Source organism: Lepisosteus oculatus, chromosome 6 (genome assembly GCF_040954835.1).
Source record: "Lepisosteus oculatus isolate fLepOcu1 chromosome 6, fLepOcu1.hap2, whole genome shotgun sequence".
Lineage (NCBI taxonomy): Eukaryota > Metazoa > Chordata > Actinopteri > Semionotiformes > Lepisosteidae > Lepisosteus > Lepisosteus oculatus.
Genome location: NC_090701.1, coordinates 16,048,203 through 16,076,139, shown reverse-complemented (window position 1 = coordinate 16,076,139; position 27,937 = coordinate 16,048,203). Strand labels below are relative to the sequence as shown.

The 27,937-nt window shown below is 37.1% G+C and overlaps 1 protein-coding gene across 7 annotated transcripts in view; it reads left to right on the top strand.

Annotated features, from left to right (window-relative positions):
* Window positions 1-27,937, top strand: part of LOC102693828 (dnaJ homolog subfamily C member 13) — an 82,276-nt gene that overhangs the window by 28,300 nt on the left and 26,039 nt on the right. For 3 of the 7 annotated variants that reach the window (XM_069191017.1, XM_069191013.1, XM_069191016.1), the window contains 27 exons: window positions 494-569; window positions 1,000-1,149; window positions 2,249-2,290; window positions 3,910-4,110; window positions 5,754-5,960; window positions 7,261-7,356; window positions 8,519-8,610; window positions 9,101-9,267; window positions 10,111-10,190; window positions 10,288-10,457; window positions 11,047-11,146; window positions 13,180-13,287; window positions 13,576-13,731; window positions 14,927-14,983; window positions 15,501-15,622; window positions 16,043-16,118; window positions 17,325-17,420; window positions 17,633-17,776; window positions 19,062-19,079; window positions 19,984-20,066; window positions 20,635-20,788; window positions 21,370-21,473; window positions 21,922-22,081; window positions 25,007-25,069; window positions 26,163-26,264; window positions 26,836-26,940; window positions 27,483-27,685. In XM_069191017.1, the coding sequence (XP_069047118.1) occupies window positions 494-569; window positions 1,000-1,149; window positions 2,249-2,290; window positions 3,910-4,110; window positions 5,754-5,960; window positions 7,261-7,356; window positions 8,519-8,610; window positions 9,101-9,267; window positions 10,111-10,190; window positions 10,288-10,457; window positions 11,047-11,146; window positions 13,180-13,287; window positions 13,576-13,731; window positions 14,927-14,983; window positions 15,501-15,622; window positions 16,043-16,118; window positions 17,325-17,420; window positions 17,633-17,776; window positions 19,062-19,079; window positions 19,984-20,066; window positions 20,635-20,788; window positions 21,370-21,473; window positions 21,922-22,081; window positions 25,007-25,069; window positions 26,163-26,264; window positions 26,836-26,940; window positions 27,483-27,685 (3,132 nt within the window). The remainder of the gene's footprint in view (window positions 1-493; window positions 570-999; window positions 1,150-2,248; window positions 2,291-3,909; window positions 4,111-5,753; window positions 5,961-7,260; window positions 7,357-8,518; window positions 8,611-9,100; window positions 9,268-10,110; window positions 10,191-10,287; window positions 10,458-11,046; window positions 11,147-13,179; window positions 13,288-13,575; window positions 13,732-14,926; window positions 14,984-15,500; window positions 15,623-16,042; window positions 16,119-17,324; window positions 17,421-17,632; window positions 17,777-19,061; window positions 19,080-19,983; window positions 20,067-20,634; window positions 20,789-21,369; window positions 21,474-21,921; window positions 22,082-25,006; window positions 25,070-26,162; window positions 26,265-26,835; window positions 26,941-27,482; window positions 27,686-27,937) is intronic. The other 4 variants (XM_069191018.1, XM_069191014.1, XM_069191019.1 and 1 more) reach the window with 2 other exon arrangements.

The following is a 27,937-nucleotide window of genomic DNA, read 5'->3' as shown; positions in this document are numbered from 1 at the left end:
AACCAATGTAGATATGAGCTTCCCTTTTCATATGTAGTTATGAGAATAGTCTCATGCCTGTGTTCTCAATGCATGCAAATTTACCTTAAAATTACCTTGAAATTGCTGAGCAAACATTGCAGCAGTTTTTGAAAAAGTCCTACAAAATGATTTCGAATGAAAGTAGTGTCATGTACTGTATTCAGCGTAATCCATTTGTCACATCAAATTTTAAAACAATGCTGATCACGTTTGCAGAAAGGAAATAAGCGACAGCTTCTAACATGTTGATGAAAGAAAATTATTTTATCTCCTGCATTAAAAAAAAACACTTGATTAAGTGAGAAAAAGTTAATTCTGATTAATCTCAACATTGAAAACAACGCCTAAAAGTAAAGTGTTGTCAGGTGGGAATGGCAGAAAAAAATGAAGCTAATCCTGTTTGTGGTTTGGGTGCGAAGAAGCTTGCAAAAGCTGGAAATTGCGTCTTAATGTATGTTTTTTTGTTTTGCAGGTACAAACGAGTTTTTTCTGTGGGTACACATGGAATAACTACTTATAACCCAACAACATTAGAAGTAACCAATCAGGTAAATAATGTTTTTGCAGACTATTAGCCTTTTAAATTTGTTAAAGCAGGAAATGTGTGAGAAATGTCTGATTACAGAGGACGATTCAAGTTTTTAATTTAGGAGAGAAGTAATCACATGCATGTGATCTTGATGTCCAATGGACCCTCAAATTCTTTTAACGAAATAAAAAAATGAAGTCAACAGAAATGAGAGATATGTGCTGATAATTTCCACCATGATTTTAAAGTAGCGGTTCCAAATGAAGTCTCCATTTGTTTTTACATGTTCCATATCCTTACATATTTCCTGTTTTTTATAGTCCAACGTGATGCATCTTGCATAGAACCTAGTAAACTCTATTCAGTATTGCTTTTTCACATGTGTCACCTTGAAAATATAAGCAGCTTTCCCTTGTAAATGTGAAATATATTTTGTTTTTCTTTGTCAGTGGCCTTACGGCGATATCTGTGGAATTGGTCCTTTTGGGAAGGGTCAGGGAACTGAGTTTAACCTCACCTTCCGAAAAGGGAGTGGAAAAAAATCAGAAACCTTAAAGTTCTCCACGGAGCATAGAACAGAACTGCTTACAGAGGCGCTGGTAAGAGCAGTGTTATTTTAATCCGTCCTGTATGATGGTGTTTGTGTGCGTAAGTCTTTCTAAGAAAAAATCCCTAAATCCTGATACAGCCAACATATTACTTAATATGCAATTGCCCATACTCAGAGTTCATGTTTACATAAGCTGTAGCAGTCCTTATGGGATCTTGAATTACCTGAGTGTTTGGCTTTTGTATGTTGTAAACCTAATTTATTTTTATGATCTGTAAGTATTGTTTTTCATTTGCTCTTCTGGAGAGCTTTCCTTAAAAGCAACCTTTGAATTCTAGGTAATGCAGTTTTTTATTTACATAACTTTAAAAAGCACCCTAACATGCTGAACAAATGTTTATAAAACAATTCAAGACAAGTCAAGATACAAATTCGGAGGATATCTTTGTCTGACCCCTTTTCCAAAATGTGTACTTTTCCTGTGGTCTTCACTGTAATGGAGAGAAATCACGACACAAGCAGGATACAAGCTAAAGTCAGCATTACCCAAGAGCTTTAACTGGACATAACAGCTTAATAAAGCACAACCATCCTAAAGCACAAGGGTTTCTTTACTCCAGAATTAGTGCAATACAGAATCAACATATTAGCCATTACAAACCTTTGCTCTGAAGTGTTTCCTAACATGTATTCATATGGTAACTGCAAAATCAGTTAGGTCAGTTGAGGTTGTGTTGTTATTATTATGTATTTCAATTGTTATCATTTGTAACTTTTCAGCATTTGGTGACTGTAATCTACTGATTATTTTTAGAAACGCTTTATTTAATTAGTGCTTTACGTGCATTGTCCCATATTTTGGAGTTAGGAGACTGTTGTATCTTTCAAGTTTTATGTAAAATGTTAGTGTTTCAAAAATGAGTTCCAGAATGGATGGATTCATTGTAGTCATCTTTGCTGGAATGTGAATGTATAAGATTAACTTGTTTTATTCATAAACAGCACAGGGCGTATCCTAAAACTACTGCTTTTCCTATAGATATCTGTGGATCCTAGATTTGAGATACATATCTTGGAGCCGATATAACAGGTTTCTGAGGACAAGCTTTAATAGATGTACAAACACTTTTTTTTTACTTTCTCTACAGAGGTTCAGGACTGAGTTTTCTGAGGGCAAAATAACTGGGAGGGTAAGTGAACTGATTATATTCAGAAAACTGATTGTCAGGTTTATAAACTATTACTTGTTTCACGGATATATGCAGGATTGTTTTGATATAAACCATTTTTTTAACTCAAACCTGAAGGTGTATTTTAAAACTTTTCTGACTTTGCACTTGTTTCCACGAAGCGTTTCTGCCTTGGCGACTCAGTCAATCAGCATCAATCAGCATAACTCTTCCTAGTTACCTTACTAGTTAACTCTGCTCTTATTTTGTTTTCCTCAAAACTGTTTGGAAAGTGGCAGTCCAAGCTAATTGTTTGCTTGGAGTTTATTAATCAGAGTTATTATTTTGCTTACCAGCTTTGTCTAGAGAAGGTACAGTATGTGCTGAGTCGGCAAAAGCCCTTTTGCAGGGTCTCCTCCTCTAGCTTAGCATTTCCTTTTATTGCACATATTGAACACCCAAAATGTGCACCAGCCAGTAGCTTAATTGATTCCTTTGTTTTCTTATACCACCTAATGTTGTATTGTACCTCTTCAGAGGTTCTCATACCACCTAATTTTGTATTGTACCTCTTCTGTGGTTTTCATGTTAATTTGCTTACTTTTAGCAAACCAAAGCATGAACACTTAGCAATTGAAAAAATGTGCTTCATTTTATAAGTAACTTTGCAGTACCAGTGTTTTAAGAGAGAATATTTTATATGAAACGTAAACGTATGATGTCCCCTTTTTAAAAAAAAAGCTAAAAAGATGCATCTCCCAAAGTGTGACAAAAATAAGCGATTCGAGGCACCTCTAAATTAATGATTTTCCATACAGATGCAAAATAGCTAATTAATCTGTAGTTATCATGAGTGGAGAAGCTTCCCAGACTTTTGTCAGACCAAGAAAGAAATTAGCAGGTACATAAGTCAACGTATTTTTCTTGAAATAAAAATGTGTGCCTCGAAAATGATTTTTTTCTGCTTATTACTTAATTCGTACTCCTCATAAATCTCACCACCACATAAATGTACTATACAGTATAGCTTCCTTTTTGAGAATTAAATTTGGTTTCTTTGAATCTGACAAATAAACTGCTTTATTATGATCTTATTGCGTCTTTCGCTAACTCAGAATAATTTGAGGAGTTTTGAACAAGATAATCAATTTCTAAAACCATGCCAACAAATGATTTTACAGTGTACAACGAGTAATCCGCTGGAGTTTGTGATCGATAATTATATGGCTCAAGTTTCTCTCCTTTGGTTTGGATGAGCATTTTATTTTACAGTGAATTTGAAGCACTCCTGTAAGTTACTTGATATGACCATGTTTATCTCTAAGAAGATAAACAAGGCTTATAAATGTCTGAAACCACTGTATTGCAAAGAATAATAAGGTACTGTAATATGTCTTGGCTTTATTAGATATTTCCTTGCTCCAAAATATCTCAATAAACAGAAATGTATCTTCACATGCAATAGTATTTTTATGGACAAATATCTGCATCTATAGAAAAGATCTTGAATGAATAAAAAAAACGTAATCTGGTTTTAGAGATTTAGGAACTGTATTAGAAACTCAGAAATTTGAAACTAAATGTTAATTTCATAGCAAGGGTAATATGGAAGTTTGAGATCTTTGTGTTCTGATTTTCAGAGATACAACTGTTACAAGCATCACTGGAGTGATGCACGGAAACCTGTGGTCCTAGAGGTTACGCCAGGAGGAGTAGACCAGATAGACCCCTCTACCAACAGAATTCTTTGCTCCTATGACTACAGAAACATTGAAGGATTTGCTGAGGTCACCGACTACCAGGGAGGGTTCTGTATTTTGTATGGAGGTTTCAGTCGACTGGTATGTGTTTTATACATTAAATGATTGAGTGCTCATTTATCGGCTGACTGCTCCCGTTACTGACTACTGCTGCTAGAATTGGAAAACTATTAGTATTAGTGTTAAAACTCGAGGGGTCATTAATATTATTGTTTATGCAGCAACAAGGCTGACTTCAATATCCAAGTCCTTAAAATGTGTTCTTCTTTCAAAATGAGGGATATTGGCACACCATTAAGAGGGCCCTCATCCAAGACAGTCACAGCCTATATAACAAATGCCCTAGAAAGAGTTCTCACACCCAGAACTGCACGTGCCCCCTCCCCCCCTTTCCATACCAACTCACCATTTATTCCTAGGGTCATGAAACAGGACCTCTTCATTTTACAGGATGACACTTTCAACAGGAGCCTTTTTTCATAACCCACTATCATCTGATATTCATCTAATACCGCCAACCACCTCAGCTATGCAGCTTTCTGGTCCCCGGTTCCCTTTTATCATTCACATCCCGATATTTCCACACCATTTTTGTCGCAGAGCAGAAGCCACTGTGTCACCTGTAAATACAGATCTTAACAGCACACGTGTGCTTAACTTAGCTCCTATTTCTGTTTCAGAATTCACTTGAAGGATATCTTGGCTGTCCAGCAAATCTGCACTGCCTAGCCATTTACACTGGGGAAACAGGGGAAAATATCAGCCCATTTCTTTTAAGCCATTTAACCCATTTACTGTACCTCTTCTGGCTGTGAGTTTCCTGGCTTTTCTATCTGCATCCTTTCAGAGAGATTTTTTTTTTTTAGAGACTCGTATATCAGAAGCCGGAATTATCCTTTAACTTGGTTCTCACAGCTCTCAAGGACTGATCATCCAAAATGGGAATCTGTCCATTCATTTACTGATTACTCCCTTCTACCCTTCACGTGGCTTTTAATACCCAGATTTCCATCTCTTTATGCCCCCCTTTAAGCTCTGTATTCATTCTCACAGAATCACCACCCTGTTTCGTCATGCTCGTATTTCTGCTCTCTACCTCATTCACAAACGTCAGAAAAAGTTCTGCAGCTTAAATGTTTTTAATTTTCGGCAAGGACCCTTTGCTTCTTCTTGTACAGCTCATGCACTGATGCAGTTCCCCACTCTAACCTATAGTTATATTGTTTTCCTATTTTAGGAAAAAGCAGTACTAAAGAGCTATGGTACAGTATAAGCATAAGTGAAAATAAATTTAATTCTATATTGATATGGATTGGCTATTTAGTCTTGAACAGTTTTTTTTCCTGTTATTTTTTAAGTTGAAGCTGTTAGACGTAGACATTTATAATGCCCTGGTAAAGATTGTTTTCATTTTAATTGATTATCAGATATTTCCAAGATCTTTATTATCTCAGTAATCAAAAGGAAGATTGCTATTGTATTTGCATACCTACAGATTATCCTACATAATTTCTTTCAATTTGCTATTGTTAACCAGTTTTTTCGGGGGCAAATGCACTAGAAATCAAAGTCAGTGTATGTTTTGTATATTATTGTATGTATATATATCAATGTATATAAATCAATTTCTGATTTATGAAATTTAAGCAAAAGAACATTTGAATTGTTCTTTTCCCTGTCAGAAAATTGTAACCCTTGTAATTACTTTGTTTTGCTTTTTACAGCACCTGTTTGCTTCAGAGCACAAAGATGACATTATCAAAAGTGCCATTGAGCATGCTGGGAACTACATAGGCATCACATTGCGTGTCCGGAAGGACCCGATAGATTTTGAGCAGTATGTGAACCACCGGCTGGGCAAATACAGCACAGATGATTCAATAACTTCTCTTGCGGAATTTGTAGTGCAGAAAATTTCATCCAGACATCCGGTGAGAGCATTTGCTGAAAATCCCCTTAACTATTCTTAATTTATCTGGTAGTGGAGTTGAGTAAAGTTTTGGAATTCTGTAATATAACAAAAGAATCCTAATCAATAAGTGAACCTTTTGTGCCATCACGGTCTTTTCTTTAGACTATTTAGTCAATATAAGTTTTTTTTTCCCACTATGTCGGCTGATTGTACCACAACACTAAGCTGAACTCTTAAATTGTTTGTGTTTTGCCTCAATTAAATTAAATTATCCACTTATCCACTAAACAGCAACAAAACAACTTCTCCTTTCGTGTCCAAAAGTACCTTTTGTTCCAACTGATTCAACCAGATGAAAAACACTGGGCTCTGTGCAACAAATGTTTCCAGTTCAGTGCTGGGGTGTGTCACAAACATGTCCATATGTGTTGGCACTGAGGTGGCAAACCTGTGCTGGAGATGGGTGGGTGTTCATTGATGTGGTTTTAGTTTTCTTGGCCTTCATTGAAGCTATGGCTGCTGTAATTTGCGGGGGTGCCTGAAAGCTTGCATTGTCTTCAACCGAGAGATCTGCTTTCAGTGGTCAGTGCTAATTCTGCAACTCTCCTAAAGGGCACTGGAGAATGTGAGACAGTTCTAGCTTTGTAGTGTGTCAAAAGCTGAAAACCTCTGATTTTGATCTGGAGCACTTTTCAGGTCAAACAATTGGCATTTTTAAATCAGATGCTTTTCTAAAAAAAAGACAGTGGACACATCCCACTTTTTCAAAATGTTTTCCATAGTGTTTCAGTTCATGTATGTAAGCCTTGTGGCTTTCCAGTTTGTCAAAGATTTGATTTAATCTAGCCCTTAGATTCATTTGTAATTTTGTATATCTGCAAATGTATCATTTTGTTATTGGCTTCTAGACTCTTTGCTTTGTCTCAATGCCTGTCAGAGTGATAGCTGTTGCCCCTGTTATTAGCAGGGGCAGTGATGAGGCAAGGTTGTAGGTTGTGTGTATCCTGACCTATTTTATTTGCATGTAAAGGACCCAGGACTTTACAGGAGTGTAGATTTTACAACACACAGTACCATTCTGCTTTTCTTCATTTTAGCAAGTAGGTCTCCAGCAGATTCAATTAATTTGTTACATTTGTTGACACACAAAATTCCTTAAAATATATAGAAATAAATACAGAAATGTTCAACGTCATAGTAGAAAAGTAGCAGATTGAATGATTTTTGAAGATTTTGTGCAAAAGGTGTGGTGTACATTTTAGCTATAATTAGTGTAGTTTTGTAGGAATTTGATTAATTATATTTTATCTTTTTTCCAGGAACCTGTAAAACGAATATTAGCGCTAACGGAAGCATGTTTAGTTGAGCGAGATCCGGCATCATATAATATCGTAACATTAAAGCCATTTGGAGAGGTGAGTGTTCTTTACTGGAGAGGATTAGATTAATTGCACTTTAGTTATCTGTGGAGATGCTGACTTAAAGGCTGAACTCCATAATGTTTTCTTCTCTGGGATAGAGTTCTATAAATGTAGCAAATATTAACTCTACGGCTCCAAGTATTTAAAATAAAACTGTTCCAGTTTTATTAAATTAAATAAATTGGTGAATAAGTCCAAATCCAGAAAGCTACCTGTAGCACTGCTAACTTTGAGTGTACTGTACATCTATGCTGGATTCTTATTTCACTCAGTGCAGATTGAAAGATAATGGTGTTTGTGCACATTTGGAAAAAACTAGATTGCTATGGAACATTTGAATGTGCAGGATTAGCATTTGAAAGTATTTTCCAAGGAAGCACTACCCGTAAATGAAATTTAACAAGGGAAGAGCTCACCAATTCATAGGAGAACAGACTCATCTCCAGTAGTCATCTACAGTATAGTAGGTCATCAACTGTCTGGTGGCTACCTTTTTCTTTAAATGCTCATAATGATTTTCTAAGAAAACTAAGAATGACTTTCTTATGCCATTTAATGCTTTGAGTCCATGTTTTTCTAAAGAAGGTATTTGTTTTTTGTGACAGATGTTTCTACTGTGAGTTCATTGTAACTCTCATCACATTCTTCATAGAGTGATAAGGATCAAGATATTCACCTGACTTAAATGATACTACTAATTGAGTGTGATTTAATAATTTCATATAATATTCATGGAGTAAAACAACAGTAGTTCAGACGTTCTAAGGAGTGCTGAATTGTGCTGTTTTTTTGGGGATTGGTTGTCACATGTTGTCATGTTTTTCATTCACTAATTTAGTCACATTTGGTATTCTGCCTTTCCACTGATCAATAATGAAAAGCACCTCTCTTCTCTAACCATATCTTAAGTGCTCTTTTTAAATTCCTTAATCTCCTTATCCTTCAGTGGAACCAAACACTTTTCCACCAACAAGTTAAATAAAGATCCTGTTGTTCAGCAATATTTGCTCACACAAATCATAGAAGGATTAAATAAGCGAGACAGAAGTGTGCTTTTCTGTGTAAAACACTGTATTTTCACTTGCATGTCCATAAAAGCACCACTGATAAAATACCAGATGATGGTTGAAGTCTCGTTTGTGTTTCATTGTTTTAGATATTTGCACTTGTATGTGATTCAGAAAATCCTCAGCTTTTTACTGTGGAATTCATTAGGGGACAGATCAGAAAATACTCCTCAACAGAAAGGTGTGTACAACTACTTATGTTTTTTTTCCTTATTGGCGGTTTTTATAATGCTTTTATAATAACTAAATATTTATCGTGCTTATTACTACCTAATATTAAGCAATCTTAACTAGGAACAAACCAAAAAATGTATGAAGGACTAATTTATGTCCTTCTTGGACTTGGAAAGATTACAAAAACAGCTTGATATTGATCTGGGGTTTCCCCAACTAGAAGTAAAATTAAGAAAAAGTTTGTAAGACACTGCATTAACATGGGTTTGTGTTTGCCATTTTATCCAGTACAAGGAATCTGTATTTGCTTGATTCTACAGATTCAAAATCCATTTGAAATCTATTTCAACACCTTAGTCAATCAAATGATTAAACTGTGCTGGGTGGTTTCCTTTCATTTGTAAACTTTGTCGTGTTATCTTCTAAGAAAGGTTTTTTAATGTCAGCGGTAGTTTTTTTTTATCCAGCGAGTGTTATCATTTTTGACATTCCTATAGAGATTCCCTGATGGCCAGTCTGCTGGACGGAGTGCGTGCTTCAGGGAACAGGGATGTATGTGTGAAAATGGCCCCCACTCAGAAGGGACAGAGGTGGGGTTTGCTCAGCATGCCAGTGGATGAAGAGGTGGAAAGTCTGCATCTTAAATTCCTTGCAGCACCTCCAAGTGAGTCAGATTACATAATAAATTCTAAAAGGGTTGTAGGAAACTCCTCTATCTCCACTTGAGGCCCAGTGCTAGTAGCCACAAGAATCAGATTACAACTCTTCCGCTCCTGCGGATGTTCTCTGTTTTTCATAACTATGGTATTATAAGTGTTTGTGATAGTGATATAGAAGTGCAGAGGTACAGTTACACACAGAATCGTTGCTTTTGATTAAAGAAAAAGTAGATTTTTAGTTTGTCATGATTCGCTTACATGCCTGTATTATGGATGCCAGAGAACAAAAACGTCAGAAATGTATTTTGACGGGTCTGTTTCAGAAACAGCTCGGAGTGACATTGACTTGTTATATTAGCAGGTTCAGTAAACTGGAAAACCTGGTTTAGGGCATATTAAAGAACGTATTGGAATATATAAAAGGAGAAAATGTGACACTGTTTTTCAATCCAGAAGTCCATTAGTCATAGTCAATTTTATGCAGGGTTGTAATGTATTGGGTTTCCAGAACTTTCTTTGAATTTTCTCCCTGAATTCCCCACAAGAGACAGCCTCTTGTCTTCAGGCTTGCTTCTACTTCAAATTTCAATTCTTGTGTCCTTTCTTACACACAGAGGGGAAAGTAGCACAGAGTTACAATGTTACAATTTGGGGTAACTGCCAGCTGCCTGGTGATTTAAGCACAGTTTCTTTCCCTTCTGATAATTCAAAAGCTTTTCCTTATTTCGTTTTAAAATTTTGTATTCTTACATTGCTCTCCCTATCTTGTAATTTGTTTGAGACAAACAGCTCAATCCAGGCTATCTTAAAGTGTGTATTTATTCATAATGCTTTTTTCTTTGTTTTAGATGGAAACTTTGCTGATGCTGTGTTCAGATTCAACGCCAATGTTTCTTACAGTGGTGTGCTGCATGCTGTTACACAAGACGTAAGTGCTCTTTCTCTAACTGCCCATTTCACACACTTCATGAAGTTTGCCTGTCTGCCGGCCTGTGTTAAGAAGATGTGTTACTGGTACTTTGCAGGGCCTGTTTTCGGAGAACAAGGAGAAGCTGATTAACAACGCCATCATAGCCCTTCTGTCACAGGAGGGGGACCTGACGGTTAACAATGCAGAAGTGGAGAGCCAGTTTCATGCTGTACGAAGACTAGTGGCTTCCAAGGCAGGATTTCAGGCCTTTACACAGCTTCCAAAGTAGGACTTCTTGCTTGTGTCGTTGTGCGTTTCTAATGAGGTGTTTTATGATCGAAGCGTTTTGTACTTGTGTGTCACAAGTTCCCAGTTTTAAAGTCCCTTTAGTTTGTGTGCTAGTCCTCATCCCTTTAGTTTTTTTGTTGCTGCTGGCTTGTAATAGAGCAAGCATGTTGTATAGTCACTTTGCAGTGCAGTGCCATTGCAGTGCAGTGCCATTCTCTGACTACATTTCACTACAACACTTCGTACGTAATACTTTCACACATTGTCTGAGTTGCTTAATGTAACGCACGTCATTCAATACTGTTCTACGTGTAAGAAAAACAATCACTAAAAGCAAAAATCAAGCAATACTGGATGGGTCTATGACGAAAAAAGCTTGTAGTGTTCAAATACTAAATATTGTGTCTCATAGTGGTCATGCATTTATCAGTAGGCAAGACTAGATATGCTAATTATTGTCTAATCAGTTGCATTAATGTGGCTTCATTGGCATCTTGAGGTTTTGTATTGAAATGCCAGTTGAGCATTTTTGTGAATTTTGTTTATTGTAAGCTTCCCATTTGCTGAAAGGTGCCTTTCTTGGTAGGTTTCGCGAGAGGCTGGGAGTGAAGACTGTGAAGGCATTGAAAAGGAACAATGATGGAGTCACACATGCTGCAATAGACATGCTTTGTGCACTAATGTGTGTAAGTATTTAATTCTTTCTTTTTGATGCAGGGCTCATGTTCGGTTTAATATAGCCCCTGAAAATGCATTCTTAAATTGGTTTACCAGATATAATGCCACTGTGATCTGAAGAAATGTATGCCAAGTTTCTCCTTCTGTAGTGAATGTAAGACACTAAAAGGTTTTTCATTCCTTGACAAGTAACCTTAAACACTATCTCAGTTGTTTCTTTTGTATTATTTCGATCAGTGCTCCAAGTTGTTTTACAATTGTATTTTCTCTCTGTCTTGTCAGGCACTGGTACTTCCCCCTAGCCAGAACATTTCCCTCTAGGAGGCAGCCAGGAAACAAATTATCACGGAGCCATTAGGCAGCTGCATTGTTCACACTTATTCATTATTCATGGCAATTACATGACACAGTGACTTTGATCCCAGCAGCATCGTTAATTGTATTTAGATTAGGTCAACTTGTCAGTTTGTGCCATTTATTGACAGGAAGAATAATATCGACCTTAAAGATGGACCTATGTACAAGTACATACTGTACAGAAATGTTCCTTATCCCCTACATTGCTGTCCTGAACCTGTGCCGTGATATTCCCAGCAATGCCAGATAGCCTTATGATCATAAGTGTTTTATGACAGATGAGAGTTTTTCTTTAAGTTGCCAACCAAAATGGCAACCAATTTACTGTATGTAAGGACCAACCTTACATACAGTAAATGTGAGTGGCATTTCAGCGCTAACTGTAATCCTCACCCCATGCTACCATATGACTATTAAGCAGTATTGTTATTATTAAGCAGCCTTGTTGCTTTTTAGGAGGCCCTGGAAAACTGTGCCATGCATGTGGTAATAATTGACCAAAACTGTTTATTAAGTTTCAGTGAGCGAAAAAGTCAAAGTTAAATAATTCAATAATTTAAATAAAACCAACCAGTAAAATAATCATTTGGACAGTGTTTAATTATTTATACTTCTGAATTTTTATATGTTAATAAGTTAATACTATAATCATGTTGCAAGAAACAAAATATTTATTAGGTAAATTGTTTGGATGCCTATAAAATCATATTTTCAAGTATGTAATTGCAATGCAAGCTAGGAACACTCTTAAGATTGTTTCATCATTTGATTTCATAATAGGGTTTTAAGTGTAACAATGCATTCGCTTTCTTGTTGTAAATACATTGAAATAACAGAACGCTTTATTTGTGATCATTTTATGAAGGGATCCTCGCTTTGTTTTATCAGAGGGCAAAACCCAGAACTTTTCCTAAAATAAATAAATTTAAACAAATTTGTATCTCCTGGCTGCTAAATGTCAGCGTTTTTGGATTCAGTTTCAGCTGGTATGCTATCAGGTATTGTGATGCCATTTAACCAGGCTTTATTGTTTTAACACAATAATCATTGTGTTAAAACACTCTTTTTAGCATTTATAAAATGTACTGTAATTTGTTGCTCATAAGCAATGTTACCTATTATGTTAATAGTGCCATGTCTTTTCACAAGGGCATAAAAGGAGGTCTCCTTTCAGTTACTGCTGCAATCTTTCTGCTGTATTCCTGTACTGCTGATTGGAAAAAGAACCCCTCATCCCCACCTAAAGCTTGTGTTGTATTGCTGGGATTGATTCTTTCCTCAGTTTCTTTGGTTTTTCAGATTAGTGTGAAAAGCTTAAACACAGCTTCCTTTTTCCATCTTATCCCAGCTGCATGTCTTGCGTTACAAATGTATTTCATTCTGAACTGCACTATAATACCCAGAAAATAGAATCTTGGTATTAATGGAGATAAATGTAAGAATTTGCACTTATCCCCCATTAACTGAATTTAGAGCGTCTTGTCAGCATACTCCAGCTTTCAGTAGACAAGAGGAACACAACAATGCAGTAATAAGAATTTGAATGAGATCAAATCTGAGATCTGAATGAATAATGAATGAATGAGGTTTGACTCAGTAGAAATTGTGTCATATAGTTTCCAATGAATAAACATTTTTTTTGCAGTAGACAAGCATCACAGTACTTTTCTCATTTTCATTTCAGCCCATGCATGATGATTATGACTTGAGACAAGAACAGTTGAACAAAGCATCTCTTTTGTCTTCAAAAAAGTTTTTAGAAAACCTGCTGGAAAAGTTTATCAGCCACGTGGTGAGTACTGTTTCTGTGACTTTCAGTGCCAGAGAAAAACAGACTGAGAAAAAAAAAAACAGCTGAGAGTAGTATCATCGCTGGATGAGAGAACTGCAGTCTCAAAAACCACTTCTGTTCACAATATAGGTTACAGTATATTTTACAACTTAATTACACATTATAACACCTTAATTAACAATCTTAAATATAATCTCTAACTTGCTTATGAAGCATGGTTGGATTTCCAGCTCCAGAATATGTGTAGCGAAATACGGCTGGGTTAATGCTGGTCCTTGGTGTCTTCAGGAACACGGAACAGGAGCCCTTGTCATAAGCTCCCTTCTGGATTTCCTCACCTTTGCGCTGTGCGCCCCCTACAGCGAGACAACAGAAGGACAGCAGTTTGACATGCTACTGGAAATGGTGGCGTCCAACGGAAGAACCCTTTTCAAGCTTTTCCAGGTGAGAGCCGCAGCTGTTTCTCCTTGGATAACCCTGGGCCCCCTCTCTAAAGATCGGGTGCTTTGACATGAAAACTAAATGTACATATTTTTACTTTAATGCCATTTCCTATAAAAATGATAACTAGAGGACAAGCATATACTGTGTTTGGCACGACTTTACACTCTCTTTCTGGAGCAAATTGGGTTTTTAAAAAAAAGTATGTGTGTGTTGGATTGAGAGATTTTTCTAATTTCCTAATCCATGAGATTGTGTTGTCATAGCTAAATGAAGCAGTGCAGGACTGCAGTCTGCAGGAGTGACATTTTTAATAATAATAATTGCTTACATTTATATAGTGCTTTTCTGGACACTCCACTCAAAGCACTTTACAGGCAATGGGGACTCCCCTCCAGCACCACCAATGTGCAGCATCCACCTGGATGATGCGACGGCAGCCATAGTGCACCAGAACGCTCACGACACATCAGCTATCAGTGGGGAGGAAAGCAGAGTAATGAAGCCAATTCATAGATGGGGATTATTAGGAGGCTATGATTAGTAAGGGCCAATGGGAAATTTGTAATGACCACAGAGAGTCAGGACCTCGGTTTTACGTTTCATCCGAAGGACAACACCTGTTTACAGTATAGTGTCCCCGTCACTATACTGGGACATTAGGACCCACATGGACCGCAGGGTGAGCGCCCCCTGCTGGCCCCACTAACACCTCTTCCAGCAGCAACCTTAGTTTTTCCCAGGAGGTCTCCCATCCAGGTACTGACCAGGCTCACACCTGCTGAGCTTCCGTGGGTTGCCAGTTGTGAGTTGCAGAGTGATATGTGATATTTTAGTCTGAATTGTCAAATTAATATTAGAAAGTAAAGTTACTTCATAATGTCAGAATAATAATTAATAATAATTTAATTATTCTTATTCCTCTCCAGACCCAGACAGTACTCCTTAGAATTTTCTCAGTTATTGAAGACTGTTTGGGAATGTTTAGGGTGTAACCAAGGAATTTGGTAATTGGGCTTTAAGAAAATTACTCACATCATTTAAATGCCGATAAATGTAAAACCTTTAATGAAATCTGTCCTATTTGCACATGAATTGGATGATCAGGTGAAATGTTGTCAATGAAATCAATAGCTGTACCTGTAAGGTAACATTTAAAATACATGTATAATCTCTTGAGCTATTCTTTTATTTTCAGCATCCTTCAATGGCCATTGTAAAAGGAGCAGGGCTGGTTATGAAAGCCATCATTGAGGTGAGATTTTGTCAAAAATAATGTGTGTGCCACATGTTATTTTTTAAATAAGCCATGCCTGCGTGAATAATACATTAAAGCCTGTTTAGTAATTACCCATACTTTGAGTTTGCTGCAGATTTCTAAATCAGACTGTCATTACATTAATGCGGTAAATATTTGTAGCTTGTCGTCATAGACTTTCTAATGGATCTCAATGTTGTTAGCAGTGATTTCACATTAGGAGTGGGAAACAAGGAGATAAGAGCCGTTGAGTACTAATTAGGATTCTGTTCCTCCTTAAAGGGAAGCAAATGTTCCCGAGACATTTTGGGGTTTTGTTTGCTGATCTTGCAGATTTTGGCAAATCTGCTAAATCGGCACAGAGTTTGTGGTTGATTGTAGTTTTAGATTGGTATTTTAGATCCTTAGGTTAGACCCCGTTGTAATAAAACTGGTGAAGTTAGGCTAAACATGGTATTCCATTACAGATAAGTGGGGTGGTATATGATAAGGTTACCTGTGTTGTTTGTCTCAGGAAGGAGATAAAGAAATTGCCACCAAAATGCAGGACCTTGCCCTCAGTGAAGGTGCCTTACCACGCCATCTCCACACATCTATGTTTACAGTAAGCTCAGATCAAAGGATGCTGACCAACAGGTGAGTGGCATGCCCCTTTTCAAACACTAAACTAATAAGCACTGCATCCTCGGCAGGTTTTCTTTAAGTTTTTGAAAATTAATTCTCCCTGAAATGTACCAAGAAAGCTGCTGTACACTTATTAGGAAACCACACTGAAGACCTGGTTGGGCCACTTTGCTGATGTTGCTACAGTACCTCCTTTATGCCAGTTCAGCAGAGTTTTGAGATACTTGCAACCCAATCTCATTCCAGTCCATTCTTCTTTAGCAGTAATGCCTTTGTTTGAGGTTGTGAGGGAAAATATGGTGTGAGGCAGTTCTCTCATTATCATTATCATCCATTATTCATGGATGGAGGAACCACAGCATCTTGTGCTGCCTGCGCCAATTTCGTTTCATGTTAAAGAACAATTAACAAAGTCAATCTTTGCTCATTTAGGCAACTAAGCAGACATTTGGTGGGACTTTGGACTGCAGAAAACCCAACAGCTATGAATCTACTCAAGCGAATGCTGGTAAGATCATTTGAAGGCAAGCAGTTTTTTCTCATTTGTTAACAACAGTTTGCAGAAGATGTCCAACATGCATAGAGTGGTCAGACCTATGAAGTAGAAGGTAAAATTACTTTCTGGTACCAGTTAAAATGTATAGAAACTGCGGAGTAGCCAGAAAAAATATGTAGTACAGTGTATAGTTCAAGGCCAAGGCTAGTGTTTAAAATTGATGTCTTGACTCAGAAGTAGTTTCATGCTTGTCATATAACATCCACATACGGTATATGTGGATATGTTGGCATTGTGAAGCAAATTGGTAAAAAAAAGAATGTAAACATATACAGAATCTTCAGGAGAAAACCCAATCATTTTATTCACTCATGTCCTCAAAGTAGCTCCAACAGGTTTGTAATGTACACCATGTCTACCCCTGGGCTAGCAGATGTTTTATCTCACCCTACCCATGTCAAGTGTCTTTTGAGAGTTTCAAGAATGACTTGAGTTCAAACGGTATTTCAGGGATTTCTGGTCATAGTTGGTCTTGGCAGCAGTGTTCTCTAGATGTGGTAACCTTAGGACTTTTTTTGTGTGGGAGCAATCTGAAAGCAGGAATAACTGTACAGGAATAATTGGCAGTGTTTTCATAAAAATATAAAATTCAGATTTCAGCTATGCAGTTGTCTGATCGCATTAGAGTCCAGAATTTAAACATGGGCTAGATCAGTCCTGCAAAACTAGGTGGCCAGTAGACCAGTGGGTGGCACACTTCCCTTCACCAGAAATTGGACACCAGTGGCCCAGAATGGTCACAGTACTACAATGCTGTAGCAGGTGCCATTCTAGAGATGAGATTTTAAACCGTTTAAAGTTCTGACTACTTGGTCACTAAAGATTGTGACTCATACAAATTAACCCCACCAGGCCCTTGTCTGAATTCCACTTTGAGCTTGCACCATTTGCCCTCTGATATTTCCCACTTTAATTCAATCACTGCTTTCTCACTTCACCTGATCTGTGGAGTGGTGTGCTGCTGACACATCATGGCTGCCACAGTTCACCATACAAGGTGCTGCACTTCACTAGTGAATTAAGCCGATTGCCTCGTCCTGTATATATTTAATGCTGTGGGACTGAAAAGTGCTGTTCAGACGCACGCAGTTACTAATTAATCATTACTGTTTTATGGCACTTCAAGGTCGTGTTCTTACTGCACCTTTGTGATCTCAGCCAACAGGTTTGCTGGCGTACCTGGACAGTGCAGACCCCGTTCCTGAGAAGGACATAGACAGAATGCACATCAGAGACAACGTTAAAATAGCCACGGTACATACCTTGTTACTTTTGTGTGAAGGTGTTTCAAAAGTAGTTAAGTAGTTTATCTGCCTTAGATTTATTTTTTGTTCACAGAGAGCAGAATGCTATTGCTAATCTCGTAAAAAATTCTGCGCTTAAAAATTGTTTTTAGAAGAAGCCTGTTGCAAACACCTTGCAAATATTTACACTCGTGGTTGTCTGGGGAAATTGGTTGTTTGCAGGATCAGTATGGCAGGTCCAGTAAAGTACCGGAGTGGCAGCGACTAGCTGGTAAAGCTGCCAAGGAGGTGGAGAAATTTGCCAAAGAGAAGGTGGATTTGGTTCTCATGCACTGGAGAGACAGGATGGGAATTGCACAGAAGGAGGTATGTTTTAGCCGGTACATCCCTGCCAATCCCTGGGGTATACGCTGCTGAAACAACATGAACCGTTTTCCTCATAACATGTGATGCTCATCCTTCATGTTGCTGAGGATGGAGATTTAGTCTGCCGGGTCCTCTGACAAAACACACTCAAGTCGCATAGAGGCACATGTCAGTACTGACCAGTCTTGTCAAGGTCACCTTAATCTGAATTACAGGGCTGCAAAATACACATATACAAGATGGGCCAAAGAGAACTCTCACACAGTGAGAGTGAATACTGAATAGTTTCTTCACTCTCTGTATCATACCCCAGGCAGTAGGAGTCACTGGGGGCACTAATGTAATGGCAGAGTGATTCTGTCAGATGACTCACGTGTTGCGTCCTATGGTGCATCATTGTCCTGGGAAAAATGTTCCTTTTTGTCCCAATAATGTTTCTGTATGGAATTTTGTGAATGTTTCATTCCTATGATGTTTGAATTACCAGACTAAGTTTTATTATCACACTGTGTTTGAAAGAAGTAAAGATGTTGTTTTAAAATGGTTATATCACGTGTGCCACTATATTGTAGATTTTTAGCCCATAGTCGATTTTTTATTTGCCTTTTATTAGACCATAACTGCTCTCAATAATACTTGTGTGATTAGGAAATTTCTTTGAACACCTGATCAATATCAATGTACCACTACATTATGCTACATTATCTTTCATGCACAATCCTTAAATATTTATTTTCATTCTTAAGAATAATGTTCTAAAATAAGAAAACAATGTTGTTAGAAATAACATCATACTTGGAAGGTTCAGTCTTAGCTGCAACCTAGATTAATCAATGTACGTTGTTATAAGTGATTGTGATTTTCTGACCTGCTACCATTTGACTGTTTTTTAAATATTTTTTCACTAATTGAATTAAATGCCCCTTAATGTTGTTTTACAGTCTCTATTAATTTGATCCACAATACACTGTGAACAAAATTGATTTTTTCTTAAGATTCTCCAAAATTAGTTTGATATAAGTTTGTGCAATTATTTGGAAAGCTTTTTGCTCAAAAATGTTCATGAATGAAAAGGGTAATTTGTATTTTAAGGTCACAAGCTTGATCGACAAAAACAATCTGTTAACAATTGTGCCGCAAGCTATTAAATGCTAACTTTATAACTCCAATCAGTAAATATTAAAATCTAATTCAAATGCTTTCCCTATGAAAAATAATTTGTTTCTGTCGTCTTTGCACCTCTACTTCTCCCTGTTCTTTGGCTTTTTGCTGTCAATCAATACAGCAGGACAGGAATAACTTGGTGAGTAGTTACTTTTATGATTTGCTAGGAGAAAAACAAATAAAATAGACTGTATTCAATTGATCCTAGATTTTTCTATTAACTCATCTGTCCATAGATTATCAGAATGCTGGAATGTCTTTGTGCTTGGGTGTTGGTAATCATGGAAAGGGAACTGGGGACACATTTTTGAAACAATAGTAAAGTTATACTGTATTAGCTGTTCCATTCAGGGCTTACATCACAAGAGTGAGTGGGCAGCAGTGCATGTGATGCACTCTGACAGCTCATTTCTACTGATCTGAGGGACATTGAGTGACATTTATCAGGTGATGTGTACTCACAACTGTGAGCAATGGACTCGCAAAGCTTTTCTGTGCTAAAGCACTGTGCTGCCTCTTGTCATCTCATCGGTTCACCATCTTAACTCCTCTTCTTCTGAAACATGAAAGAAATCCCCAATCACAACATTTCAGTTGTGAGATGTGACGATTCAACGGGATTGTTTAAATTTGAACAATCAGGCTATTGGTTGAATTTTAATTCTTCCAAAACAATATCTTTATGAAACCATACTGATGTAGCCCAGCTGATGTTGGAATGTGTAAACTAAACTTTTCATGTGTGTAATTAAAAATACATAGGGAAACCTTCTCTCTGGTTTGAAGTGCTTTAGAAGGGTGAATCTAAACAGGTATTTGAAACAAAATCCTAAATATGTATTTTGTAGAATTTCTTATGTTTCAAAATATTTATGATTAGTAATTTCAACTGTATGCTCACATAGCAAAATTGTAATTTATTTGAATTTTACATATTATAGTATATCATTTGTTTGGTTTTTAGGTCCCGGTGCTCGGGGGTTATTACAAGTTCTAAATAAAATACTGGATGTATGTATTAATATTGATTTTCCTTGTTGCAGAACCCAAACCAAAAACCCGTCATTTTACGAAAAAGGAGGCAAAGAATTAAAATTGAGGTCAACTGGGAACTCTTCTATTACAGGTATGTTGGTAGCGATGGCTTTATTGTAGCCACTTGTTCATGTTGTATTGACACCTGTGTCACCCTATGACGATGTGCGGTTGATCGGGTTCCTCCTGAAACACAATGTTCATGCTTGCGTAGCGCTGAAATAAATAATCTTCAGGGAAACACACAGGATAATGCTTCATAGTGCTGAAATTGTAGTGTCTTTTTTATGTTTGTGCCTTAGCTTGTTGCCGCCTGTCAGTGGGTTTGAGAAGATAAGAAGGAACAGCAATGACAAATATATAATCTATGGAAATTGAAAATAATTAGAAATGTTCTATTTGCATGTTAGCAGATTGGTTTTGATCCTTTGCTTTAACATCATGAAATGGCATAGCAGACATACAGTAGTTTGATTAACACCTTGTTTTCTGTCTGACGTTTCATAAACAAGCTCAAACAATTACAGTTTTGAAGACCGAGCAAGAATTATTTGATCGTATTACATCCGAAGTCCGAACACCCCCCCCCCCCCCCCCTTGTCTGCGTGAACTTCAAAGAGACAATCTTATTTCTCCCTCGTGGCGTCCGGCTGCCTCAGGTTCCAGCAGGACCATGCCAGATCCAACCTGATCTGGAACTTCAGGACGCGGGAGGAGCTCCGTGATGCCCTGGAAAGTGAGATGCGGGCCTTCAACATTGACCGCGAGCTGGGCAGCGCCACGGTCATCTCCTGGAACCATCAGGAGTTTGAGGTAAGCTCGTGTCCGGGGAGGTGGAGCAGTCCGCGAATAGTTAATGATTTGTTGGACAGATGAATAAGTGTAGCTTCATAGAGTTTGGATCTTTTTGTTGTGCGTGATGGTACCAACTGTGGTTTTAGGGCTTTAAGGATTTAGATATTAACGGGTCCTCTGGCGTCACGCGCACCACTAACACCGATAACGACAAAATGTTGCCATTTTATCCAGAAAATAAAGTATATTGAAAACAATGTGCTTTATCTTCAGTGTTTTGGAAACTGAAAGGCTTTGCTTTGACTGTGTCTTGAATGTAAACATCTGTCTAAATTATGTAATTAGTTCTGTAATTAAAAGTCTGTTAAATTCTTTCATTCATACCCATTCAATGCTCATTGAACATTTGTTCTAGTAAATGCTACTTAAGATTCTCGTTAAGTTGACATGAGTTACTGGTGTAATAACTGGTATCATGTATTTTTTTTAAATATGTTGTACTAAACCTTCTGCATTTAAATCAATATTATGAATCACTACTTTTTTTCCAGAAAGAGAATTGAATGAGTAACACTTGTTTTTGTAAATACTCCTTGAAGGTGAAATATGAGTGCCTTTCAGATGAAATAAAAATTGGAGACTATTACCTGCGGCTGCTTTTAGAGGAGGATGAGAATGAAGAAACAGGAGCCATTAAGAGATCGTAAGTGATTCATTTTTAAGCTTGCTAATAATTAATGTAATAATTAATGGCTTGGCCTTTTTCTCTGGTTTAAGCTAGAACATGGGGATGTCATGATTTATCCAGTACCTCATAAACATTATCTGCTTAAATTAGTAGAATTGTGTATGGGTTTTTCAGTTCTTTAACAGATAATATAATTCTAACACCTGACAAATCCAAGTTTGTAAATAATTGTTGTGTAAAAATAGCATTAAGATTGAGTCAAATAGCTTACTGTAGTAAAAGATGTTTTACAGCCAGTATACACTGAAAAGGACCAGTAAACTGGGGCTCAGTGACTTTCTGTTGAAAATTGGTGTTTTACCTGATGCCTTATTTTAAAAAATAGCAAGAAACCCTAGTTTCACAACTGATGCACTTCCATAGCAATGTTTTTTTTTTTAACAATGATATTTTTATTTTCCAGCTATGAGTTCTTCAATGAACTATATCACCGGTTCCTACTGACTCCTAAAGTTAACATGAAGTGCTTATGTTTACAAGCTTTGACCATTGTTTATGGAAAGTGCTATGAAGAAATCGGACCATTCACTGACACAAAGTACATAGTTGGAATGCTAGACCGGGTGAGTGACAAAGGATGACGGCATGTTAGCCTTTTAGTACTCCCATGTGTCATAGACCTCCAGAGGCAGTTCATGCCTGTACTGATGTCCCGTTAAACTTTTTGCAATATCTTTGTGAGTACAGACAGTAGAGGCCTGGTTCAGGAGGCTAATCACAGGGGCTATCGTGGGCTGTTTTAGGTTTAAGTCATTACAACACAGGACATGCTGCCATGTTCAAGCTTCAGAGAAGGAACCTTGATCATAAAAAACAGACTAGCTCAAATGGTAAATGGAGGTCTTTTGTGTCTGAGTGATGACTTCCTCTACATCTGTAATCTCTAAATCCACAGAAATGTACCCTTAGCTGAGGTTAATGTCTTGCTGGCTCAGCTATTTAAAAATCTGGATGTGCTTTACAGTACACTGCAGAGTGAGAAAGGAAAGTAAGAAAATAAATGATGTTAATGATGCTGTAGTGCTTCTGCCAAGTTGGTGCCCCGGATGAGAATTTGGATCTGAACCAGGGTTACTTGGTAACTTGGCAGGGATGACAACTATAGCATTTTCATGATGATACATAGTTTTATTATTGGCATGCTTTATACTTAGAGCAGGGTAGAGCATGTCTAATAAAGAAGAAAAATGAACAAAACAAGGAGAATCAATATCTAAGGGGGAGAGTGTAATAAAATAAAAAACTTAGTAACTTTTCATTGTTTGTTTTGAGTTTTATACATAAACCTAAAATAGGCTAATAATACAGTTTTCCATATTTGACTTGAGCAGGGACTGAGGAAAAATAAAGAATAGATAGGGAGCTGTTCAGACCAGGAGCATTTTTTGGTCTCTCCTGACACTTTGTTTTCCCTGAATGAAAAGAACATGTCTGCAACATAAACACTCTGCACACCAGGGATATTAAGAGCATAATTTCAGCAGTGCTGAAGATCACATAACATTAGAATGATTAAACTGGAAAAATATTAAAAGAGTTCAGAGTAACTTAAATGTCTTTATATGTAGTCTGGGGAAATATTTAAAGTTTGTTTTATCTGTTTTTCTACCGAGAGCATAAACTTTGTTTAGTGTATTCAGTTTTCATACATTCTTAACCTCCTGTACCTTCTCCGTTGGAGCTCGCTTCATTATCTCTGTAGTATTTCCCCTTGGGCATTATTTGGAGCCTGTTATAAAACACAGGAAATTAGTGAAAAGAACTACTGACAAGCATAATCAAGTGCTGCTCAACCTTCACGCATAAATAATTTTCACATTACAAGAATGTTAATGCTTCTCAAAAACGAAGCTTCATTATATTAGTATGGCATAAAATGCAGGGTCATTTCTGAGCAAAACAGCATGAATTAGAGACTGAGAAGTCTGTCAACAGCAGTTTTTACAAGCATATTTCCTGCATCAGATTTGTTCTGGCCTGTACCACCTGAAATGTAACAAAACTGCAGCTTTGTTGTCCTGCTCTATACAAACATACATTTCATTACAGTAAAACTTGCTTTTCAAAATCGCTGCTGTAAAATTCAATTTTCTGCTAATTAAAAAAATGAAACTTCTATAAAATATGAAAAAATTACAGGATGCAGGATTGAGTGTTTTGTAGCAGGCTTTAAACTAATAAAAAGCTAACATTTTCTCAGAGCAATAATTAACATGCAGCCCTCAACCAATACCACACCAGTGAAGAGAGAAGAATGCTTAGAATCAGTGTGTCTCAGTGGTGGCATTGCTTTGAATGAATGGAATTCTTAAGGTAGTCATGCATATTTGTGAAGCATATAAAATGCCTACAGATAGCTCTTTACTAAATCAATGTGGAATATGAAAACAGTCTAAAGGAAATTTAACTTAATTATTAATTCTGTTGCTGATGGGTTATTGATAGTTTGCTTCCGATAATTTCTGCCAAAATAAACTATGCTCTGCCCTGATCAATTTCAAGGTGTAAGTATTTTGCGTGTTGTAAGTTCCCCAGTGAGATGGTGGTAGATGTGGCAGTCTCTCTCCACAGTCACTCTTCGGTTTAACCCTGACCTGGAAACTGCTTGATGCACCAGCAATACAATAAATTGGATAAATCTGATATCTCATCAATTCCCTTAATTGACGTATTGCAGTACAGGAGCCAGTTAATCTGCAATAAGCTTCAGTAACACTTGCTAATATGTTATTTTATGGGTCCTGATTTGAAGTTTGTTACAAAAATCAAATCTTGATCAGTATAGAGTGATTTTGTTTTTAGTGCCATTATAACAAGTTCAATAACAAACTCTAAAACTGCATTGTAGCGACAGTGACAGTTGTAGTTACAAGAGAAATTTTAATTTTTGTAGTATGACAGGTAATTTGCACCATCCTGAATACCTCAACACGATTGCCAGCTTCTCGCGGAACGATAAGCAGAGCTACAAAATAGATTTGTGTGGCTAACAGCTCGGCAAAATATTTATATAGCAATGAACTTTAAACATTGTGTTCACGGCTATTTTCATCAGCATTCTCCTTTTCCTTAAGGATACGTTATTTAAGTTATTTAATTACTGTTCTAAGTAGCAGCTGGTTTGAAAACACATCAGAGAGTCGCAGGACAGCACGAAAAAACAGCACTGATGTATTCAGAAAGGGGAATGGAGAACACCCTTCAAAATAAAGTGGCTTTCTTTAAATGCTGAAAGGAGCATAACAGCCACAGTGTGTTATTCTTCTTTATGAGCTATACTTTTGACAATTTTTTTTTCTCATCGATGTGGATAACTTTATCCTTTTTTATTTTTTGTGAGCCTTTTTCTTTTTCATTCCTAACCTTAACTCATGTTGGGCATCTATTTGGTATGCACTCTCTTGTTTCCAGAACTAATGTTTGATTGGCAGCATGCCTGAGGCTTCAAGGATGCTCCCATGTGTAAACCACTGCTCTTCTATTCACAGTGCACTGACAGACTGGAGAGGGACAGGCTTATTCTTTTCCTTAACAAACTCATTCTCAACAAGGTACGTGGCTGTTTTCAGCTCTTTGTAAAATTAAGCCGTGGGTGAAACCTGTTACATTTAATTCAGTTCAGTGGGGTAAATTTGTTGTTTTCAGTTTTGCCATGCCATGTGACTACTGCTGTACAACCAAATGGGAGGATCCATTTCACCTCAGTCATAATAAATTGTAACTGCCATTGTTAGCAACAGAACACATTTTTATTTGTTTAACTGGCTCATTGAGGTATAAAACTGAAGAAGAACTCGGAGAGAGTGCCATGCTTGAATCTCCAGGCTTCCTCTTTCACTCTGCTGCTAAATATGCTCATTTTAAGAGCAGGTTAACCTCTGAAATCTAGGTGTCTTCAAGGGGTATGTTGGGATTAGTCGTCCCTAGGGCCATCTTGTGGGCCAAGATGCAAAGACTGAATTCAGTTCCACATGTGTGGGATGTAATAGGAGAAAAAGTTAACTTTAAGTATTAGTTTGCATGCAACACCATTACACCTGTAAGGTCTGAACTTCTGTGTATTTGATACCACTGAAGTGGGCTAATGTGAAGATTATCTCACAACATAAGAAGTACAACACGGCTTGGACTTATTATAACACTGTACTCTGAAATAGAAGTTGGAAAGTGTAAGGCTCAAGCTTACTTCATATATATATTTTTGCTACATCATAGTCAATGTGGCAAGAAGGACAAGGGTCAGGGTATGTAAAAATACTGAATACTACATTTCTAAATAAAGGTTTTCTTGTATCGTACTGTTGAGATCTCTTGCCGTGGTAGGAACCTTGAGATTCAAGAAAGGTGGTGTTAGGCATTCATGTGCTCTTAGTCTGGAAATCCTCTTTAATTTATCTAGAAAAATGTGTTTGACACAAGTTGTTAGTTTCAGGTTAAAAGGAAAATACAAATTTAAAGTAAAAAGAAGTGAATGGAGCAAGGATGGTGGGATTTACTTAAAATAATATTCAATAAAATTTTATTAACATTTCTTTAATTGTATTTTCATGTAAGACAATATTAACATATGAAAAATGTGATTATCTGGCACTTTCCGAATTAAAAACCAACACACTTGTGTTAATTTTCTTTTTGGTATTAAAGAAAAATGTGAAGGAAGTCATGGATTCAAATGGTGTTCGAATCCTTGTGGATTTACTTACACTGGCTCATCTCCACACCAGTCGGGCCACAGTCCCCCTGCAGGTATGTCGTTTCCTGTTTGCTGTCCTGACCAGTCTTACATGTTGGTATTATGACCTGTAGGTTGTAAATAATTCAATAAAGGGATGTTATGATCAAAATCGGATCCTGATACTAGTTTACTGTGCAAGCAAATTAAAATGAAAAAATAACAATAATACACTCCCTGTAGCAGAGATTACGGAGGGTCACATGACGTTTTCTTTGTTTTCCAACGCTGTGTGGTAAAAAATGATAACCAAACTTAAAACAGATTTGTTAACAACAATGTAACAAATACACATCTACAGAAATTTTGTATGGATATTTACACATTAGAGTCCTGCTTTCCACAGAATCAGACAATGCAGAACTCTACCTAGCTTTACAGAGATGTTGGATGGTTTCTATTAAATGCTGATGTACGTGTTTTACAAATATTAAAATATAAGTCAACATATTTAGTGTGGTTAACAGAATTATTCAATGTACATAACTTCGACGCTGTATTCCTAAAACCATTAAACCTCATCATGTGCATGTGTTGGATGTTTAGTGGGAGACTATTTAAAGCTTCTAATGTGATTCTCTCCAGAGCAATGTAATTGAAGCTTCACCAGATATGAAGAGAGAAAGTGAAAAGGAGTGGTACTTTGGCAATGCAGACAAAGAACGACGTGGCCCATTCAGTTTTGAGGAGGTAACTTTTCCACTGGGTGGTAAGGGTTTGCTTATGGGTATAATGGCACATAGTCATACAATACTGATTGTGACTTGCAGGCACATATTGCACAAAAATTAACCAGAGCTCCAAATATTGACAGTGTTAGATAAGGCATTTTCTTCGAGTAACTGAGAGACTTAAGAATGGTGGATATAGACTGATAAATGCAAATAATTTAAATTGTGTTTTATTGCAAAGAGCGCTTCCTATCCTAGTTGTGGTTTGGTCATGAGGAAAAAAAAAGTTCAACTTCTCACAAAAAGATGAATACAGCAAAGCAAATGCTGCCCACTGTGCTGTGACATGTATTCATGCTTTTTATCTTCAAAGGATACAATCACATGCCTTTGTTTTGGGATGCATTGAAGCCACTACAATTCTAACATTTGCTTCATATAAAACGTACTGTATGCCAACAGAGCCTTTCCATGGACACTCTGATGTTTTTCCACCTTGGCTGTAATATAAGGAAATGCACCTCTATGTTCATTACAATGTGTGCCATGTCTGTGTTTCAGATGCAGGAATTCTGGACTTCTGGTGTGTTGACCCCAAAGACCAGATGCTGGGCACAGGGCATGGATGGCTGGCGCCCTCTGCAGGCCATTCCCCAGCTTAAATGGTGTTTGCTTGCCAGTGGGCAAGCAGTATTAAATGAGACAGACCTGGCCACACTCATTCTCAATATGCTTATCACTATGTGCTCCTATTTTCCCAGCAGGTAGGACAGAATATTGAGTGCCTCTTTTTGATAAATTTTGCAGGATGCCAATTGGACATATTTGCAATTGGACTGCTGGTCAAGTTGCACATTATGATTTATAGTTAGAAATTCAATCATCTAAAACAAATCTTCAAGAGAAACGTAAGAGAAATATTACCTGTTGTAGAAAGCCGTAACAAACACCAGGAAATATACACAAATATATGAACAAATGTATGTTCTTATTGGCAAAAAACTGTTCATCACAAC